The sequence below is a fragment of the Pempheris klunzingeri genome, chromosome 15 (assembly GCF_042242105.1).
Source record: "Pempheris klunzingeri isolate RE-2024b chromosome 15, fPemKlu1.hap1, whole genome shotgun sequence".
Lineage (NCBI taxonomy): Eukaryota > Metazoa > Chordata > Actinopteri > Acropomatiformes > Pempheridae > Pempheris > Pempheris klunzingeri.
In genome coordinates this window covers 7,534,735-7,555,848 of record NC_092026.1, presented here as the reverse complement: position 1 = coordinate 7,555,848, position 21,114 = coordinate 7,534,735, and the positions used below count along the sequence as shown (strand labels likewise).

Here is a 21,114-nt window from a genome sequence, read left to right as displayed (position 1 = left end):
AAGAACTTTTTAAAAGCATGTTGGTGCTGGTAAACATTAAAGTTTTACAATGCTTCTTTGAAATCTAATAAATAATTAAACATGCAATCGGTGGAAGAATGAATACTGGGGAGGAAATTGTTTATGAAAATACATATTTTAATTATAAGCTTCAATGTCAGAAATTGCACATTATAAAAAGCAGTGATATTCACACCCACACTAGCAACTGCTCCTTCTGAAGACGAATGCTCCTACACGTGTGTAATAGGTTATACTGATCAAAAACTATTCCCATTCCAAATGAGACGTTTGACGGCATGAAAGCAAAGCCCATGATAGGGTCACATTAAAATTACAAAGCATCCTAAAAACCATCAATTCTAAACATGTTTTATGTTTTTGAGACTGAAGTTTGATTGGTGAACTATTGACTTGAGTTGCAGTTTTTCCAAAAATCTATTTATAGTTTTATCATTCACTTCAAACGTATTAATCATTTAAATAGAAATGCAACACATTTATGCATCTAAAACCACTTAATGGTTATGATTTTTATGCCCCCACCCCCTATTACTACTTAATTTGAATTTAATAACAGCAATCAGTGTAAAAACAGCCCCCAGCCCCTCCTCCTTCAATTGAGCACATGACTACGGACAAATACTAACTCTCAAATGCAGTTACAATGCAGCAATGCTTCGGGAAGAAGGCGAACGGGCATTCAATATGCCCATTTCTTCCGTTTAAAATGTTCAATAGAATCAAAGTAAATCCCACCTTAATATTCAGAAACTTCTTTGACTCATTTACAGTACATTTGGTTCCTGTATTCCTCCCCGCTGTTACTTTAAGTCCTTTTCCCACATGGGTTAAAATGCAGGTTTGCTCATATACTCCTCCATGGTCTGGAAAGAGGCACAAAGAGGAGAAAAAAAAAATCAGGTTATAATTCCTGTGAAAATGTATTCTAACACATTTGATATTCAGAGGAACGTATCTGCACATCGCCTGCTATTGAGTGCTGAGCACAGCAACACAAGGTAGGTAACTAACACAAGCAGAACATCTAACCTTTCTGTCCATATTCAAGGTCATCCAAACAGCTCCACCTCATACCAATCACTGTTGTCATCCTGAAGCGATAATGGTCAAAATGAATGGGAGGCTACACTGCACACAGTCCAACTCTAGATTAGAAGTGTTAGTCATCCCTACTCAGAAGCACAGAGCAACACACCCAGTTAACTACGGTACCACGCAGAGCCATGAGCCTACAGGGAGAGCGGGAAGCATCAGCCAAACGCTAAACCTACGCCAAGATCCAGGGAAATCTGTCTCTCACTCCCAATAACACTGGCAGAGAGAGAGAGACAGAGAGAGAGAGAGAGAGATACACACACAGAGGGGGGGAAGGGAAACAGCAGCACAAACACAAATCTATGACAAAGGGAGCAACAGCTAATATCCGCAAGCCTAATAGCTACGAGAAAGACAAAAGGCACACCAGGGACTCAGCAGCACCACTGTTAATTGACATAATTTTCACACCAACTACTTGCAACGCTTTCTGGTAAGTTCACACTCACACAAACACACTGAAACAAACTCCTGTACTGGAGCTTGAAACAGCATTCGTTATTAAGTGTTCAGAAAAATGTAAAAAACACTAATGTCAGGCATCCGGACCGTTCTAGGTACCCCACAACCGAGATGAAAGAAGAATACAATCGACTCTAAACTGCATTCAGAGCATGTGTGACCGCTTCCTTAAGTATGTCGAGCCATGCAACAGATGTTACAGGTTCACACCGCAGATGCAAGCCACGCCACGCCACGCCTCGTGTTGTGTTGTGCTGTGAGCGAGAGTGTGCGCCAGGGCATCTCACCTCCTGCAGCATGTCTGAGGCTTCGATGGAGCGATTCACAATCTGCTTGGAGGTCTCTTGTATTTCCCCTCCCATCAGAAACTCGTCCAGGATGAAATAGGCCTTCTCAAAGTTAAATATGATGTCCAGCTCGCACACCTGAGAGGAGGTATGACGGCGATTATTGCAATTATCATAAAGTAATCAGAGTTATCAGAGTTTACTGTACATCTTTACATTAACACTGATGTTTGATGTATTTTTACAACCTAGATTAACAGACTTGGGCTCCCATTACATCTCCCCTTCAGGCTACAGTTGCATATTGTATGAAAGAGAGTGAGATAGAATGAAATACATTGCCAAAGTATTTGTCCAGCAGCTCCACGTAGCGATGAATCACCTCCAGGCCTAACAGCTCATTGTCCTGGTTCTCTATGGCCAAGCAGAAATACAAGCTTGCATACCTGAGGAAAACGTGCCACAGTGACGGCTTTCAGCTGACAGGAATACATGGACCAGTTATAAATGAGACACACAGCCGAGAAGAGAAAAGAGAGTGTGGGTCCTGCTGCTTGCGGAGCAGAGACGGTCGTCCACACTAGTTCAAGCTCCCACCTCTTGTAAATAATCTTCAGGTCTTTCCAGTGCAGGAAGTTACAGGTGCGTGGTTGCCGTGCCAACACCATGGTGGTCATGTCCCTGATGATCTTCTTCTTTTCACGCTCCGACATGGGCGCGAACCACCTCTGCAGGCGCAGCTTCCCCTGGCGACTGAAGAGCAGCAGGAAGCGCATCTAACGGCACACAGACACACCGCAGGGTCAGGGGTGATGCAACCGAGGGGATGACTTGTATGGACCAGCGGACACACACACACACACACACACACACACACTTACAAAGTCCTTGCCCTTGTGAAGGACATTATTAACTACCCTCTAACTCACACACACACACACACACAAGCCAAGGCTGTTGTAATGGCTCATTAAAGAGTAACTCCACCGACCAAGCACATCACTGGAAAAAAAACAGGCAGAAATGTGAAGGTTAACACACAACTGAGGAAGAGGTTTGGTGTTTCCTCTCTCATCTTCAAGAGAGCTGGGGAGCTGAGTAGCGGATGTTGAGAGAGCTTGCTTCCTAGCAGTGGAAGTAGATTTGGCTGCATATCAAAATGGACATTCACTTTCCACCCACTTTTATCGGAAGTACACCGACACACTATTTCCTTTAAGTCTTCCTCACGCTGTGGATGCAGGACGGGCTAGTGGAGGGCTGAACAGACTGTTTTTATGTGTGTGGAGTTTGTCTTTATCTGGATGAATGGTCTAAAGATAGAGGGTGTTTGTGTTGCACCTCTTGGGGGAAATCTGTGATATTCTGCTATGTTAAGAAAATTGCTGATGTGGAGCAACAAAGTTCAAACTCTACAAAAAAAAAAAAAAAATCCCAAAAGAGCCGATTAGTCAAAGTTGATGACAATGAAGTGTGAACAGTATCATGCACAAGCCCCCCCCCACCCCCCCACCTCTTGTTAAGCTGCAGCCATTGTGAATGACTCCTCAGGAAGTGATGTTTCACCCAATCAAACACATCCCTCCAGTGAACTGTTGGTCAAACCAGACGCTTAAAACATATTGACCGCTGATCAGTGTGGAAATATTGTTTTCTTTTTATCCGTTTCAACTGGTTTCCACAAACCTGAGGACATGCCTGTTGTTCACTGCAGTGAACAGGAAGAACAGCTCAGGTAGAGCCGGTATCAGGATTATAAACCCACGTTACACTTAAAAGAAAGAGAAGCAGTCCCCACACTGGTCTTTCTGGGTGTATCTCCGGTGTCAGCCCACAGGCAAATTATTATGGAAAGCATGAAACCGCCACCGAGGCAGGACTCGAGTGACGAAACCAGTTCTGCTGAGGGGACTCGTTGGGGAGAAGCACACCTTACTTCCGACTAAAAATAGGACGGACAACAAACAAATGTGTACTAAAAACTCACAAAAGAAACCAGATACCGCTGCTGTTGGGCGGTCTGACGGGAACTAACAGGCCTCAGTGTGAAAAGGGAAGCGGCTTGGAGGTGTAGTTCTTTAGCTTTAGCTACCTGTCAGCGACGACAGGTGCAACAGGTGAACAGCCTCCGCCTCACAGCTGCGGGCATGCGTAGACAAAACAACCACCAAAACACTCACCATTTTGACGCCAATGGGATTAAAAGCACCAGAATATGTGTTGTTATTAAAAATAAAGGCGCTTTAACCCTCACACGGGGTCAGCTGGTGCGGCGGAGAGCACATCTGTCCGTCGACCACTCCGGGCCACTGGGAAAGTTGGTTAACTCCGCCCTCCTCGGCCGCCGGGGGGAGCGGTGCCTGCCGGACGCGTCACCGCAGCCCGCAGCCGTCAGGATTGGCTGCTGCGGACTCATGTTGCGAAGGATGCGGCCGACCAGCAGCCCATCACGAGCTCCACACGGCAGCCACGTGACTTGTACGAAGCATATTAATGAATGAGCGGATAAAACTTTAACTAATGTCACTGTCAAGTGTTTGAAGTGTCATTCCCACGCAGCGTCGGCAGAGAGCAGCCTTCCCTCTCCCTCCCTCACCCTCCCTCTGTCCATGTGATGCTGGTCTGTCACTGGTTGACACAGACGGACAAGCTGGTGCACTTCTTGGGATTGTTTTTCACCTGAAATCATGTCTCTGTACCGAAATGCCGTCTGGTTTTGGAATGGAATGAACCAGTATACAAGGTCAGTCCACACCACTGAGTCCTCACTTTGGTGCTTGAGTAGAGATGTGAAGAAAGTGCAGTCAGGGGATGGTTTTGTGAGTGTCTTTTGTCAGACAGTGTGCATAGTCTCAATTGTTAGTCCTGCTTCTTGACAGGCTGGATATAAGATTTACTGTGTGTGAGATGTATTTCGTGTGATTTATTTTAGCCTAAGGCTGGGATGTCAAAGGTTTGATCACTGTGTGGCACGTCACTGCACAAACTGGCCTTTATGTGCAATTACAATAGCTCCATTGACTTGATTTGTCTCCATTCACATCAACTGACTACTGAAACTAAAACTTGGAGAAAAGAGATGCATTGCAGATTGTCAGTCTTGTGAATCTGCTGTTTTACAAAAAAATAATAATCCTTAACCCTTAAAATTCCTTATCTTTGAGGCACACACACTGATTAAGGTGTTGTCTGGGCACCTTTAGGAAAGGATATGAGGCGGCATGCAAAGACTTTGAGCCCAAAGACCTGGATGTGTCCGTTGTGGGAAGATCCTTCATGATCACCGGAGCCAACAGTGGAATCGGCAGAGCAACAGCCATGGCTATAGCCAAGAGAGGTGAGAGCAGGAGCGGTGGTGTGCTCTCCGCTGAGTTTCATGTTGATAGAAAATAAAGTGTGGTGCTTTGTTTCCAGGGGGGACGATCCACATGGTGTGCAGGAACAAGGATAAAGCAGAGGAGGCCAGGGCGGACATCGTCAATGAGTCTGGGAATACGGTGAGTGTTGTTTGGCTTGAACGTGCCTGACAGGAAATGGGAGGAATAAGTGACAAATGCCAGAAGCTGATGCTGATCTGGTGTTTCTAGGAGGTCTACGTCCATATTGTGGACATGTCAGACACAAGCAAGGTGTGGGAGTTCGCAGAGGCCTTCAAGAAGCAGTACCCATCCTTGAATGTGTTGGTAGGTACCGCTCGTCTCCTTAAACCGCCCACAAATCCGTCTTCATAAGCTCATAATGTTGTTTGACTTCGCTGCCAGATAAACAATGCGGGGTGTATGGTGCACAAGAGAGAGCTGAACGCTGAGGGACTGGAGAAGAACTTTGCCACCAACACTATGGGTGAGAGTTCGCTCTGATGGGCGAAGAGCGCCATGCTGCTGCACAGATAGATAACAGCGTTTAAACGTGTGATCTCTCTAGGGGTGTACATCCTCACCCAGAGCCTCATACCACTTCTACAGAGAAGCCGGTATCCAAGAGTGGTAAGAACACACACACACTCACACACACACACACTCACACACACAAACAAAGTGCTCATGAGCATGATGCAGACAGCATAATGCCACTTCTGTTCACGCTGTAGTGGCTGTTGTCTGAGCACACTGTGGCTCTTCTCCCCCTGCCTGTTAGATCACTGTGTCCTCAGGAGGCATGCTGGTCCAGAAACTCGGAGTTGATGACTTGCAGTCAGAGAGGGGCCATTTCGATGGCGTCATGGTCTACGCCCAGAACAAGGTAGGAGAGGAGGATGCAAACCTGGTTATAAACCAACAATCGGTGGAATCTAACTAAGTACATTTACTCAAGTACAATGTTTCACGTACTTGCACTTTATTTGAATATTTCCATTTTGCGCTTCCATTTAACTTCTACTCCACTACATTCATTTGACAGCTTCAGTTACTGGTTAGTTTGTAGATTTAGATTATGAATAAAAACGATATTCTATTATAGGTTAAGATTCCCTGCAGTATCTAAAGTAATTAAAATTAGCTCCACCTTCACTCGCTGCACCATTACACTGATTATAATACAGCAATATGATGGGCCACTCTTCATTATGAGTGCTTTTACTTACTTAAAGTTTTTTACTTTAACGCTCAAATATTTACTGAAATAAAAGGTTTGAGTACATCTTAAGTTTATGTGATGTAACATACATGTACAGCGGTGGTAAATATGGAGGAGGTACATCTCTAAGCTGAGGTAACCATGTGTCTTTCCCCCTCAGAGACAGCAGGTGGTGCTGACACAACAGTGGGCCAAAGCCTACCCAGTCATTCACTTCTCTGTGATGCACCCAGGCTGGGTAGATACACCAGGTACTGACTCAGCACGCAGCTGAATCAAAGGGCCCGAGAGCTGTTGTTGCTGCTGCTGTTTTTTTTTTTCTACTTTGTTTCTTTCTTTTCCGTCACAAAACGTCCTTTCAATGAACAGATAATCACACACATACAGCACAGCAGATCTGTCCATCTAAAGTGACAATTGTCCTGATGGTGGTGCTATAGATGATATTTTAAGGCTTGGAGAATTATTTAAAAAGAGACCAAACCAGAATTCACCAGACGTAGAGAAGGGATCCGAGGAGCTCAGAGGTGCTCTACAGGTTACAGTTCCATTAAAACGAAACACAAAATGGAGCAGTTATTTAGTATATCCCCCATAATTTCTTCTCAAAGACTGTACAACTTTCTTCCTGTTTTGAAAACTCATCAAAATCTGAGCCCATAACACACAAACATTGTAATGATAATATAATAATAAACTATAAACATGTGCCTTTATAGCTTTATGAACATCTACCTAATGGCTGTGATTTTGAGCTATGAGACAGAGGACATGATGGAGATCAGAGTATTTACCCAGTGCTAATTATACTAGTTTGTTATACTATTTTGCCAAACCGTCACATTTTGTAATTATTAAATAGTTGAACTGAACAGGTCATTGAGGACGCATTAGAATACTTTACAAATTAAACAATGTTCATAACAATTGCAAAGAAACCTTTTTATTTAACACCTGTATTTTGTCTTTTCATCATCCTCATGGGGTGAAAAACTACCAAATCAGTGTAAAAGTGGATTTTTCCCTCTTTTCAAAATGTTAGTTTGATTTTCAGTGTGGCTTTCACTGAGCCCGCCTCTGCTTAATTTGCTTGAGTAGGAAAAATAACTCTGTCACTCTTTGTTAGCAGTGTTAACCCAACACACACACTCAGACACACACACCACTGACCTTGGCCGATTTCATTCCTGTTTCCAGCTGTTTCTACGTCAATGCCTCAGTTCCACCAGATGATGGGGGAGAGGCTGCGCAGCGCAGAGCAAGGAGCCGACACTGTTGTGTGGTTGGCCCTGTGTAGAGCTGCAGCCAGAACACGCAGCGGGCAGTTCTTCCAAGGTGAGCGGCATGAGGTCTCACACTTCACGAACAGACACGTTCCTTTTCTTTTTTTTTTTTTCTCGGAGGTTCTTCAGACGCCGCCATCGTCTGGCATCACCCGCTCTGACAGACTGTTTGTGTTGCAGACCGTAGGCCTGTTCCTGCCCACCTGCCTCTGGCCTGGACTCACAGTTCTGCTCAGGAGATTCAGAGGTTCATGACTCAGCTGGAGACTCTGGCCAGAGCCGTTCAGTCACAGCCTGATGCAGAGTGTAATGGTCCCATGGGCCCTTCCACACCTCACTTTGTCTGAGCTTGGATAGAAATGTCACACCATATGTCACTGACACACCGAAGCTTTAGTTCCAATGACATCCATTTCTGAAACAATCTGCATATTAGTCATGTTTAGTCTCATTTGTCTGATGTATCGTCTAATTCTGTCCATTAATTTTCATATTATCATATGTCATATCTTCTGGACAGAGCATAGTGTGACCTGATTTATCTGTGATGTAAACATGTGTTAAATAGACTGTCTGCGCTGAAAATGTCATGAGCTGTTGATTTGAGGACAAAAGTAATTGATTTGGATGGAGTATGTGATTAGTAGTGACTGAACACATGAAAAATGAGTCCGTCTGTTGTCTGGATGATACAGTTGGGCTCTGTTGGGTTATCTGCTGATGTGATTTTGATTTCAGACTTCAGAAGCATACCTTCAGTTTGTCCAGCAGCCTGCAGTGCCTACACGTAGAATGTGCAATACATGCTACCCTTTGTGCGGACACAAAGATAAAAAAATGAGATAATGAAATGAAAATATATTTGCATCAAGTGATAATAATAAAAGGAGCATTACAAGCCCAGATAGCTGTTCACATGGCTCAATCATCACAAAGAGCCAATTTGGGCTCAAATCGTTGTACTTTAGTTTGTGTAATAAAGAGGGAGTTTTAACCAGAGCAGATAACACCTGGACCTGAACTGCTGTTTTCATACTGACTACAATACATAAGTGATGGTAAGTATAAGAGTCCAATGTAGAAGATTTCTGTGAAAAACTACAGAGCATCAATACTCATTATTTTTATTTTAGTTTTGTAACAATCCACATTTGCTGTTTTTAATAATTTTATTTTATACAGTATTGGAACAAAAAAATAATGTGTGCATTCACATTTTTCCCAAGGGATTCTTCGTAAGTTTGATCTCTACAAGGGTAAAACAGTGAAAAGCTTGAAGCTGGATCCATCCATGTTAAAACTCACAGGGAATAGGAAGACTGGGCCTGATTTAAAAATCATTTTCTACAAGTTTTGATGGATGTTTTTGTCTGCGCCAACATTTTATTCCACATTTAAGTGTGTTTTCGGTGTTTATTCGTAAGGGACAATGAATCAGGTTCCCAGCATTTGTCTTTAAAAGAAACTTCCAGTCCATGCGTAACAACAGTCCAAAGAAAACAAACAAATCCAATTCTCCCCATCCAGTCTCTTCCTCCTCCCATCCACAGTTCATCTACGCAACGTAGGTGTACACTTTACGATCTTCTGGCGTCCTCGCCAAGTATTCTCTTTCTATTAGTCCTTCTATACGCTTTTTTATTACCACAGGGCTGGGAAGAAAACGTGCCCGGAGCTGCTGAGTCACCTGAAGATACAAAGTCACAAGATGTAACAAAAAGGCACCTTTTCACCGTTACAGAAAGCCTTTTAAATTCAATTTCTCTGCAGACCACAAGGTTACACGAAAATAACTTGATGTTTTGGGATTAAGGAGAGTAGACAAGAGAGAGTAACTGGATGAAAACTGCTGTCCATGATCACAGTGAAACAGACCAAAATGTGTATTGTCACGTGGGCCCCTTACCTCTGCCACCAGGACGTTGTGCTGCATCTTCTTCCTTGACTTCATGATTCGGACAATGGCTGCCTCAATCTCATGCTTCCTGTCATCATCCACTTTCTGCCGCGTCTCTTTCCTTTCGGGGTCTGATTCTCCTTGTTTAGCAGCAACTAGGAAAGTAGGATGCAGGGACAAGATTGAGGTTTGAGGAGAAAATGTAGTAGGTCTCTCAATGTACTGTTTTACATAGATGAATATACTCCATATACATTACACATGATACTGGGATATTCTATTTATATTCTGAGCTAAATGCAGATCTACTGTACATGAGGTATTGAAACTGCAATTAACAGATGACAATAACTGTACTCATATTGGTTAAAAAAAAAAATGACAGGATAACTTAACAGTACAGCAGTAATGGCGCATTTAGCTTAAGAGTATAGAAACAAGTCCACGCTTTAGATTTTGAGAAAAGAAACCAAAAACATAGCAGTTCAGTGGTGGACACATCTCTCTGTAGTGACAGCAGGTGTCATACAAACTTTGCTCACCAGTCTGTATTTTGACTCTGTGCAGTTTGGAAGTAAACTGATCATTGACTGTAAACACGTGGCCGCTCTCAATCTCCTTGGACTTTGGCTCCTTGGTGAGAACTCTCTGTGTGGGCTTCCCACAGGCCAAAGACTGCAACGCTCGCACCAACTCCCTCTCAGGAATATCAGTCTCCTGCTGGATCTCCTACAGAATGGGACAAAAGGGGCGATAAGGTTGTAAAAAGGGGGACACGAACTATTAGAAAACTGTCTTCAGTGAGAAGGATCCATGCACATCACGCAGCGAGCAAAAATAACCTCTACAAGGACGACAGGATCTAATGGAAGAGCGAGATTCGGATGAAGGTATCACATTGTGTCCCCACCTCAAAAGTGCACTTTTCTCTGTTATTGAAGAGCATGAGGATGGTCATCTGGAAGGTGGAGACCTGCAGTATGTGCTTCCGAGTGTTAGAGCCAGTCACCTGAGCACCTCCGACACCCACTTCTGAACCATCCTCCTGCAGATGAAGCAGAAGGGAAGGAAAGGGAGACTCTACATTATGACAGAACCTTAAGGAAGTATCTTACCAACTTCAACACCAAACAATACCACTGTATGTGGCTTGCAAAAAGAAGAAAAATGTAAATGGCTTTTTGTGTCCACCTTTTTAATAGTTCCGTAGAAAGTTGCATTTAGGTCTGCCCCGCCCATGTGGTGCTGCAGTGTGAGCTGTCTACCACTGTGCTTAGCGAGGTAAAACCTGTAAAATAAAACCCAGGGCACAGTTCTTTAGAAACCACACAGAAAGACTTTAAGATTCCCATATGTATAGTAAAACAGTTGGGTGAATTTAAGAGCGTTACCTTCTAAAGACTTCAAAGGCGTGTCTGGGAGAGGGGGGGATGGTGCATTTAGGTGTTGCCGACTGTGTGGGCCAGTAGCCAGTGGTGAGGACTCTTACTGTGAGGTCCACACCACTTAGAGATGCCTGGAAGTTTGTTTAAGAATTAAATTTTTACATACATTCCTGTTATAGAATAATTGTTGCACAACAGCTATGAGTTACTTTGTGTGACATTCTGGTGCAATAATAATTAAAAAATGACTTAAAACCCAGTCTGCCATGTAAATGTTCCCCCATAAACACATGGATCATGAATTCTCCTTTCAAAACTGGCCTCATGTTAAAAAAAAAAAAAAAGGGTTTTTCCGTGACTTGATGATTAGTGTTGTTTTTCCTGAAAGGGTGCTTACCGACGTGGTTTGTATGTGTTGCCTGAACTCATCCATAGTAGTGTTGGAGATGCTCATGTCTCTGAACATCCCTTCCAGTTTAGAGGTAAACTGACAGCCACATTCTGTCTGTGAGGGAGAAAGGCAGAAGACAGTGAGCTCAAACTGCTGAGAGGGTGTAACTAGGGCAACATGAGCAGGGAAATAGAAATCACGGAGAAAAGTGCGAGGGCTATGCGCATACAACTGTTTCCAAAACTTTCTCACTCTTTCACCTTGAGCTTAGAGATCATGTTCTTCTCCGAGTCGTCTGAGACACTCTTGTTGCTGAGCAGCCTGCGCCCCAGATGCTGCTTGTAGTACCTTTCAAACACATCTTTCTCCTGCATAAACCTGAACAGCACCATGGCCTTATCAAGGATCGACTCCACCTCCTGTTCTGTCAACTGGTCAAACAAGATGGGAGGAGAAAGAATGGGGTAATGTAAAACACACGGAAAAACAAAAACTCTTGCAGAACATCAAAATGTAAGAACGCTTTTTAATGTGTCAATAGAGAATTTGAAGAAGCTACGTACCCCTTTGACGCCCTTCTTGAGCTTGTCATCAATAAAAAGGGACAGGTACTCCGGTGAGCGGGAGTTGAGGTTGAGGAAATACTCAAAGTCTCCAGCTATGGTTTGTTTGAAGAGTCTGTCATTGTTGAAGGACTCGAGGAGGAAACGATCAAATCGTGTCTTCAGGTCTAGCAGGCCCTGTTGAGGAGGCAGTTACAAAGAGCTGATTTAATCTTTAAGGAGACACGTCTCTCTCATTTACAATTTAAGCGGGGCTCTCCAAGCATGTAAGCCTTTGGACATAAAGCTTCTTGATGCATCATTCAACGTGCATACCTGGATATAATCGACAGGGTTCTTGCCCTCTCCCTCTTCTGACACCAGAGCTTTGCCTTGCTCCCTCAAGTAAGAGCTCATACACTCACACATCGTTTTCAGGCCATTTGGCACGCGACTGAACAGCTTGTACATGCACGCCAGATCTGAGAGGGAGACATGGTGGGAAACAGAATCAGAAACAAAAACTGTTTAGGATATCTCTTGCTTGCAATTATTTCATTATATTTCAAAACCATAATTAGAATTAATTGAAAAAGGAAACATCAAGTAGGCAAAGCGTTCACCTTCTGTCTTGCCGTTCTTGAGCATATGGACAAGGCCAGAGTTCTCCATCTCCACAATGGTCTTCATGTGCTTAGAAATTAGCTCCCTTTCCACAACCTTAACGATGGGCTCCTCCGTAGACTTGTCCAGGCAGTGCATAACTCGCTCAATCTCCTCATTGATTCTGGCCTCGACCTTCTTAATGTAGACGCTGGCACTGTTTTCCGCAAGGAACTTTTGGCTCTCCATCTGAAAGGGCAGATATTGTGTGCTGTATTATTCCAACGATTTTCAATGGTTACAAAAACATAAAGACATAAAAACCGTACCATAGACTCACCTGGAAGAATTCTGCTGACATATCTAAGAATGGGCCCTCAAAATCCTCCTCATACACAGACCTGCCATCCAAGCCGAGAATCATCAGCATTTGGCAGGCGTTTCGAATGGCTCCCCTACAATGAATGAGGGAAAACATGCAATTTTTTCATAGCAGCAAATTATCATTGAAATACCCATGTTTTCATTTTCAGAAAATAATATACTGCAACAAAATCTACTCCAATTAGCAACAAAAAATGCTTATAATGCATGGATACAGTTAAAACACATAAGATCAAGACAGAAATCTAGATATCTAAACTTGCTGCACCTAATTTTCTAATTCAACCAAAATTTGGGGCATCCTGGAGCAGGCTCACTGTTACAGTAATCCCTAAGCTCAAGCAGTGAAGTTGAACCCCTGCATACCTGTCTACAACCTCCCCTTTCCTCTCACGAGCAATCATGTCCAGTAACGTCTGCTGTAGGTGGTCTCGAATGCAACCGTAACGCACCACCTGGTCCCTGAATATGATGAGACCAAGGTTGTACACATTCTCCACGTTGTTTTGTTGAACATAGACCCGGTCCTGAGAGATGAGAGAGAATGGGGTAAAACAACATTAGATACTGTTACATTCCTAAAAATAAATCTTGAAGAAAAACTTGAAGAGCACAAGTAAAACTATTGTACATGTCTGAGTATACAGTTTGCATCAAAGGCATTTTTCCCCATTTCTTTGTATTCAAGTACTTTGTACGCTGACTAACTTTTTATAGGGGCTGCATATACCAGGAACTTTCATTCTGTATTCCACAATCTACTGGGAGGTTGTGAGGCTTTATCGGTTCTCATTAGCGTGTCAGAATAAATGACTGGTAGGTTAATAATTCCAAGAAAAACACAAGGTTATGACATGAACCTCTTCTACAAAACATAAATATTCAAGAGGAATGTAGAGGACAAAATATTTACCACGTCATTCAGTAATAAAATTTGACATTAACATCGAGAAAGTCAAATATTAGCCAGAGCCAAATTACAGGAGGTGGTTTCTACTAGACAATAAACTTCCAGCATATTAAGTGGTATAAAAATGTGACTTGCATTTCCCTTACTGTGTGTAACAGCGCACTTACTTGTAGGTCTGCCAGTTTACACAGCTTTAGTTTTATGAGCTCATGGGGTTTAGTAATCTGATGCCTTTCCTTTTTTTTCTTAGAGTAAATTCGTTTTCTTTTATAAAATCAGATTACTGTAAAATTGAAGAAAAAACAAATAAACACATGCTCCAGTCAGCACTAAATGGAAGTGAATGGTGACTATATTCTCGTAGACAAATAAATGATGTCTCTAGGGCCTAAAGAGAAGCAGTGGCTTCTAACAACGTAAATGCACTTGGTGAGAAAAGCAAAGTCACACTTGCTACATCTGTCTGGCTCTCCTCTGTAAGTCTGCAGGCAGGTATGATCAACAGCAGGCTGCCCTAATTGCACAGACGTAGTGAGTCTGCAGTAGTTAAACAACAGAAAGCCAACTGTTCGGGGTTAGGCAAGGACAGGAAAGGGGAGAATGTAGAACAAAGGAACCCCAGGAGAGCTGTATAGTCTCCGTACTGACTGTGCCATTGTTTAGCATACACTTGTCCCGATCTCAAGGGCTCACTCACTCACTCACACACAACCACACAAACACTTTGGACTTGCTGTTGGCAATCAACTAGCTCTGCCAGTTTTCCAACAAAAGAAAAAAATACAGCAACAGAGGCTCATTGTAAGGCTCACATATAAAGCAGCACCTTACAATCAAAGTCCAAAATAGGATGTAGGTGAAGGTTGGCCAGAGCTGGAAACAAAAGGCCATTTCTTCAAAAGCACAAAAATATTCACGACAGGATCGAGTACCATAATCCACTTGCAGAGGCATAAGAAACACTGGAGAAACAACAGAACTTCTCGTCTTTTCTCGTTGACATAAAACAAAAGCCACCACTGCACTTTGAAATGGTAAAAACCGTTGTACATTAATTTATGTATAACAGAATGACTTAATTATACAAAATCAGTATGACAGAAGAGGGGTCACAACTGCCCACTTACCATGTACATGAGGATGTCTCTGATCATAACCATGGCAGTTTGATGGTCATTCCAGGCCTGATTCAGTGTTTGCAGAAAGTTATTATTTAAAGAGTTTAGGACATCTTCCCGTACCTGAAAAAACAAACAGGTTGCCTAAGTTGACCAATGTCACATTAATCCAACTTCCTTCAAGCACTCACTTTGTTGTTAAAAGTTCTATATCCATTTTATTATCAACAAGGTAATTTATTTTCTCTATCTATAAGGAATAGTTGCCTGAAGAACCTTAGAACAAAGATGTGACTTAAAACAAAGTTACCATAGGTAATCTCAAATTCCAAATCCTTCTCATTTAATTTGCTCAGCAGTGACAGGACTCAAGCTCAGTGCTCGGTTACTGATTATAAAATCATTTCTTTACTTTGTTGATGAGGTGCTCGGTGACGACCTCCCTCAGGCCTGTGTAGAGTTTCTCCCCATGTTTGTGGAGCACCATGGTGTAGGCGTTCCTGTACAGCTCCTCAAAGCTTAATCCACTGTTGTTCTTCCTCTGGATCTCCTGGATGGCATTCTTTAGAAGGTCCCAGATGTTGTTCACATACTTCTCATCCATTGTCATCTAGGAAGGAAAGAAGCATGTGTGTTTACCTAAAAAATGTCTATATGTCACTATTTCTACATGGTATAAATAGAGAACAATGCTAACGTAAAGGATTACACTTTGAAATACAAATTGAAGACACAAGCAGTACTTGTTAAAAAGATCCATACGCATAATCAAGTCCAATGTATGCTCTTCACTGTTAATGACTGAGGAAATTACAGATTTCTAAAGCTTTGTCTTCTTTATGATTTCAACCTTGCAGTGTGTGGACAGGGAAGAAATGGCTTTTTGAAAACATGGGTGTTTGCTTGATAACATGATCAAGCATAATAGCATGCCAAAGAGTAGCATCATTGTAAACCAGCCACACGTAACTACAATTAATTGCAAATCTCTCTGTGATACAACGCACATGATGCCAGGTGATTCCTGAAATATTCTGTCTGCTGTCAGATAACTTTGCAAGCATATAGGCCTAATAGCAATTTGAACATCTAAGCACAAGAGCAGTTAGCTTTGGCTAAAAGAAAGCTATGATCAAATCACTATTTTATGCATGTGTAGTCAAATATCACCAGCATCAGAGAGATATATAAATTATATAATATCAAGTGGCTGAAATTGAACTATAACAAAAATATCAAGAAAGTAGAAATTTAGATACTGCCACAAACTGTATTGTTAAGTTTGTGAAACAAATCCAACACAACATGTTATTGGTTTGGTTACTGCAGAGGAAAATGGAGGAAAAGCAAAGAAAAAAAGCGGACTGTTCGCAGCAAGCAACAGCCAAGAAACAAAACAAAAATCACAGCAATGTTGGCAGGGTGGTGATATTCTGGCAATCAATATTTAACAGCTAAAAACACAATGTGCATTACAAATTGTCTTGAAGATGCTTTGAGCACACTGCATGAAAAGCTTTACAATCCCATAGACATGTGGTGCTTGAGCCTAGAAAACAGGTAACCAAACACCGTGGCAACACATGAGTCTCTATTGCTGAGAGTCGTAATAAAGGATTAAAAATGTGATGACGTCAGTAAACCAAGAGATGAAGTCCTTGGGCGTTATCATGTCTCTTAAACTGTACCTCCAAAGCTGCACAGAGAGCAGAGAAGAGGAAGAAAGCCGTGAAGTGTGTCAAACTCTCCCATTTCTGACAAGTTCAACTTTTCTGGCTGAAAATAAAATAGTTGTGACCACAGGTAACCTTCTACTATCTTCTATTTAAACAGTGTTATTTTTATCATGATATGTTTGACTTCTGCCCATTTGCAAAATCCTAGTATGAGCCACTTTCTGGATATCCCACCATATAAGAACATGATCAGAATCTGTCCTGAAGGGAAGGTCTCTATATTGTCTGTCACGCAGAGAAATCTGCTGAGATGAGGAGATGGGCGTACCAGCGCCAATACAGACTTTATGAGGTGGATCAGGTGTCAGCCAGATGTGACTGATCCACATTATTTGGCAATGTCATTATAAAATTCAGCATTTCAGCTATCACTTACATTCAGTCATTCAGTCACGTAGGCTGCCAACTAAGTTTTTGGTGTCATGTTAATACACATAAAACTGACTTCAGATAAAAAGTTCCATGCAAGAGGTACACCAGATGAGCATGTTTCAACAGCTATTGGAAATACATACGCTGCAATTGGATCAATTAATATTATCCCCAAATCCCCTCAAATTTCTTTTAACACTGACTAAGACCACCTGGTAGTAGCTACACTGGACTGATGGGCTGGTGTTGCACTTGCATGTAAGCTCAGCATTTGAGAGAGGATTAACTGTGTTCACTGGTCTGCTCACTGACTCATTCTGCCAGACACCCACTCATAAACCTGGACATCCAACAGGATAGAAAGCAATTGTCTGTGTTAAACACCCAACAAACAAATGGAAGGGTGTTGTGAGGACTAGGTGAAACTCAGGCAAGACTGCAAATCCCACAAAATGACAACTGTGCTCTTAATGGAGATTAACTGAGTGGGTGAATGTGTAATTCAGCTCAGTGATCAGCGGATGTTTGTGAAATCACTATGTGACAGTAGTACTAGTAGCAGGTAGATGGATGGACGACGATCACAACAACATTCGCTAGCTGCTCAAGTTACCCAAGGCATGTTTACTGTAGTCTCCCGTTAGACTGAAGTTGGATTAGCTCTCAAGCTAACACTACATGACAACGTATTAATTTCCACATTTAACAGCTTTTACACCAAATGCAAGCTGCAATGAAATACCAACAGCACAAAGGGCTTGCTGTTACCCCAGCAAGAGGATACTTGCGGACTGACGGCAACTTAGCTGGCGTCAAGTCAGCTAACATGATCGGGCCTGCTACTTAGCTAGCTACTGTTTGCTAGTAGCGGTTATGTCACTGGGGAAGTTTCTTTACATATGCTAACATTAACTCAAACGATGAAGCCAACTAAGAAAGCTAGCTAACGTTAAATAAACTGAACTGATGACACAGCTAACGTGCTTCGGGTAATTTGTCCAGCTAGCAGCGGTTTTCACATGACAATGACATGTTTTTCTCGTTTGACCAGCTAGCAAGCAGGCAGTTGCTAGCATAAAGAGCTGTCATCCTCGGTACTCGAGTCTCATAGTTAGCGTCTCGGCGCCTCCAGAGCCGGTAAAGACTTACAGGGAAGGCTCGTATCCTCATCTTGGTGTCCTTCTTGGTGCCGCCTTTGAGGTTGGACATGATTAGTTAGAACGACTTTCGTGTCTAAGTTGACTTAAAGACTACATGAAAGGCAGCTAGTAGTTTGCTTTCTACGCCAGGAAAGCGACAGGGAAACTCAGTGACCTTCCCTTTGGGAATTAGGTCGCTCTGTGTATCTGTAATATTGTTGTCACTCGCTCTGCTCTCAGTGGTTTTTGGCTAATGTTAGCTTGTGAGCAGTGATGGCGGACGGCTGGACTCCACTGCGCAACGCCAAAGTCTCGCGAGAGTAGAGCTGCCACACTGACAGGTGCATTCCACAGGTTGCTAATAACTGCTCACTCACATCATTGCATTAGCACAACGTTTTTAATGTTAGCTTTTAGCTTCTTCTTTTTAACGAAAAGCAGCGAGCATTTAAGGGCGTTTTTACAAAATTAAACATTAACTGCTTCAACTTAAACAAAAAAGGATTGACAAGGGCAGAAAAAATTACTTTATTTAATGGCTGTGTTGTATTATTTTGCCCCAGGTGTCAAAATAGAGTTTATGCTAATGCTATCCCTGCCTTAAGGTGAGTTGAGGCCACCACCTTAAGCGGCCTGTGTCAGTGTCAGATACAGTCTGGCACCGTGCTGATGTTCATCTCTGCTGTTTTCAGGTCCACTGATGCTTAGTTTTGTCCAACTGGTGGTGATGGGCCAACGGCTGGAAGACTGAATATCTCCTCACTGTCATGACGACGCTCTCTGAATGAGGAGAAAAAAACAGTAGAACAACAAATAGGTGAGTCTATGAAACTCCCTTGAAAAAGTGAAGAAACAATTTCAAAATGTGCATTAATGATAATCATTGGGGTATCATAATATTACACCAAACTTGGAATACAGTAAACCCACAAAAACCCAAACTTTTAAAGACCAGCCTCTCTGCTTTTATTGGATTATTTATCAATACATTTTGCTGAGTCTACCTCTGCATTCTGGTGTCATGATGGGAACTGTTGCAATCTTTCGGAGGTTAGCTCTCGCAGTCCTCCTCAGGCCCATGTTTTCCAGCTCCAGCTTCCTGATTTCCCACCGCATTGCGCTGATCACCTGGAAAAGTCTCTGCTCGCTGTCCGTGGTGCTGACCACACACATTTCCACCCCACCGCAGGACCCCATCTGACCTGCGAACGCACAGTCTATATGTGTAAGCCTACACACATATAGACAAGTCTGCGTGTGAGACCTCTCTCATTCGGAGTTGATTCGAATGCTCAACTTCGGGGGAGCAAAGAAATAAGCCGCCAATCAAGAGCAGCAATCTAGTCTGTCATCAGACCATTGATAGTCTGGTCACATGATGGGGAGAGTGTTATTTTCTTCTCAGTGATCTGATGCCTCCCACTTTCCCTCCTCCTGTTAAATATTCATCTACTCTGTCAACGTAAAGCAACAATAGGTACTTGGGAGAGATGTGCCTTTGGTCTAACAGTCTGTGCAAAGGTGATTAGGTTGAAGTGGCTCTCTTTTAAACTCTAAACTAAAGACTACTTCTCAATATGGCTAAAATGCATAGATGGACACAGATGGTATTTGTCTAAAATATTTTTGTTGTGTAACTAAACCTTTGATTTCTTCTCTCTGCCCCAAATGTGTTTATTCTATGAGGTATATCAGAACAGACCTCTCAATTTCTACACTGATCTCACCATTATCAGGGCTTGTGCCGACAGCCTTACTGCATGCACAAAAATCGAAAAACAACACACACAGATAAACTCTTAAAAGAGCGTAAATAAGCAAAATGAATAACCAGTTGACTGCTGTGTGTGTTTATGTGTGTGAATATGAGTCAAAGAGTGTTTGATGCTGCTCTGCTGCTCTCTAGTGTCAAGTCGACCCAGCATCATGCTTAATGAGTAACCTAACACCAAGCAGAAAAGCATTGTTTCACTGACCTCTTCTGGTTGAAGTGGACCTCTGAATACAACTACCAGTGACATACTCAACACACTGTGATGATACTTCTATATCTCTGGTTTTTAACACCTTTCATACCTTTTATCTCCTGAGCAGATGGATAGTGTCACACATTGATTGTAGATTGATTATTCTGCAGTGAAACATATCTGCAGTGGATTTGTGTATCTCATTACCAAAGCTTAGTGTACAGCTCACATTTAATGCAGAGGTCTTGTACAACTACTGTAGATGGGACTGCACATCTAGTAGACATAGGAATAAACCCTCTGCTGCATACACTACTTAAATTTCCACACATTATCAGTGATGCAACCCCTGCTTGCAGTGTCCACTCAGACTTTATGCTCGCCCCTCTTCCTCTTCAAAGCCTCTTCCACTGGACTTCTTGGGAATACATAGGAGGTGAAACATGATCACCCATCATGTGAGCCTAGCCATGGTTCTTGTAACAATGATGCATTCTAGAAAATTACTTACAGAAGTATGTATATATCAGATGAGTAACATCCTCTCCCATATTGATAGTGATGTTTGTGTCATGTGAACTGTGGTTTCGGCACAGGAAGTGCTGCAGCTACAAACCACTGTGTGTGTGCTCAGAGGTCATGTTGTTGTTGTGCAGCTTGTGCTCTGTGAGACACATATCACTTGGAGGGCCAAAGTTACAAATTACTTGATCCTACAAAGATAAAACATACAAACTATTTGATGATACGCGGACTCCTGCTTGGTGACAATGCAGATATACCTCTGTGGCGCGCATTCGAGCAGCAGAGTGAAGCATAATATCAAGTTGCCTGCTTGCTTGTGTGGTGTTTTGACACCACATTACGTGTTCTAAGTTCTTCCCATTCCACCGTGTGGTGTGTAAGCTGTTTGTCTGCTGATAACAACCCCCTCAGCAACT

At 42.6% G+C, this 21,114-nt stretch overlaps 3 protein-coding genes across 5 annotated transcripts; 1 reads left to right on the top strand and 2 right to left on the bottom strand.

The window, feature by feature from the left end:
• Window positions 1-99: 99 nt before the first annotated feature.
• ap1s3b (adaptor related protein complex 1 subunit sigma 3b) lies at window positions 100-7,712 on the bottom strand. 3 transcript variants are annotated; one of them, XM_070844603.1, is made up of 6 exons: window positions 7,617-7,712; window positions 2,466-2,644; window positions 2,206-2,314; window positions 1,869-2,006; window positions 1,054-1,115; window positions 100-887 (listed from the first exon to the last, which is right to left on the bottom strand). In XM_070844603.1, exons 1-5 carry the CDS (start codon window positions 7,629-7,631, stop codon window positions 1,074-1,076), a joined length of 483 nt encoding a protein of 160 aa, XP_070700704.1. In that variant the 5' UTR covers window positions 7,632-7,712; the 3' UTR covers window positions 100-887; window positions 1,054-1,073. The 3 variants fall into 3 exon arrangements, with proteins under 3 accessions (XP_070700704.1, XP_070700706.1, XP_070700705.1); XM_070844605.1 differs by lacking the exon at window positions 7,617-7,712 and adding an exon at window positions 4,049-4,169; XM_070844604.1 differs by lacking the exon at window positions 1,054-1,115 and having other exon boundaries at window positions 7,617-7,703.
• On the top strand, window positions 4,556-8,373 carry dhrs12lb (dehydrogenase/reductase (SDR family) member 12-like b). Its single transcript, XM_070844602.1, has 10 exons — window positions 4,556-4,611; window positions 5,072-5,205; window positions 5,283-5,365; window positions 5,456-5,551; window positions 5,630-5,711; window positions 5,793-5,854; window positions 6,006-6,110; window positions 6,607-6,697; window positions 7,644-7,781; window positions 7,910-8,373. Exons 1-10 carry the CDS (start codon window positions 4,556-4,558, stop codon window positions 8,074-8,076), a joined length of 1,014 nt encoding a protein of 337 aa, XP_070700703.1. The 3' UTR covers window positions 8,077-8,373.
• A 464-nt stretch (window positions 8,374-8,837) lies between these two features.
• On the bottom strand, window positions 8,838-18,494 carry LOC139214412 (cullin-3-like). Its single transcript, XM_070845258.1, has 16 exons — window positions 18,217-18,494; window positions 15,372-15,569; window positions 14,969-15,082; window positions 13,298-13,458; window positions 12,888-13,002; window positions 12,568-12,796; window positions 12,281-12,426; window positions 11,966-12,142; window positions 11,663-11,833; window positions 11,409-11,516; window positions 11,018-11,142; window positions 10,818-10,914; window positions 10,537-10,671; window positions 10,169-10,355; window positions 9,636-9,781; window positions 8,838-9,416 (listed from the first exon to the last, which is right to left on the bottom strand). The coding sequence occupies exons 1-16, from the start codon at window positions 18,274-18,276 to the stop codon at window positions 9,285-9,287; spliced, it is 2,301 nt and encodes a 766-aa protein (XP_070701359.1). The 5' UTR covers window positions 18,277-18,494; the 3' UTR covers window positions 8,838-9,284.
• Window positions 18,495-21,114: the final 2,620 nt, after the last annotated feature.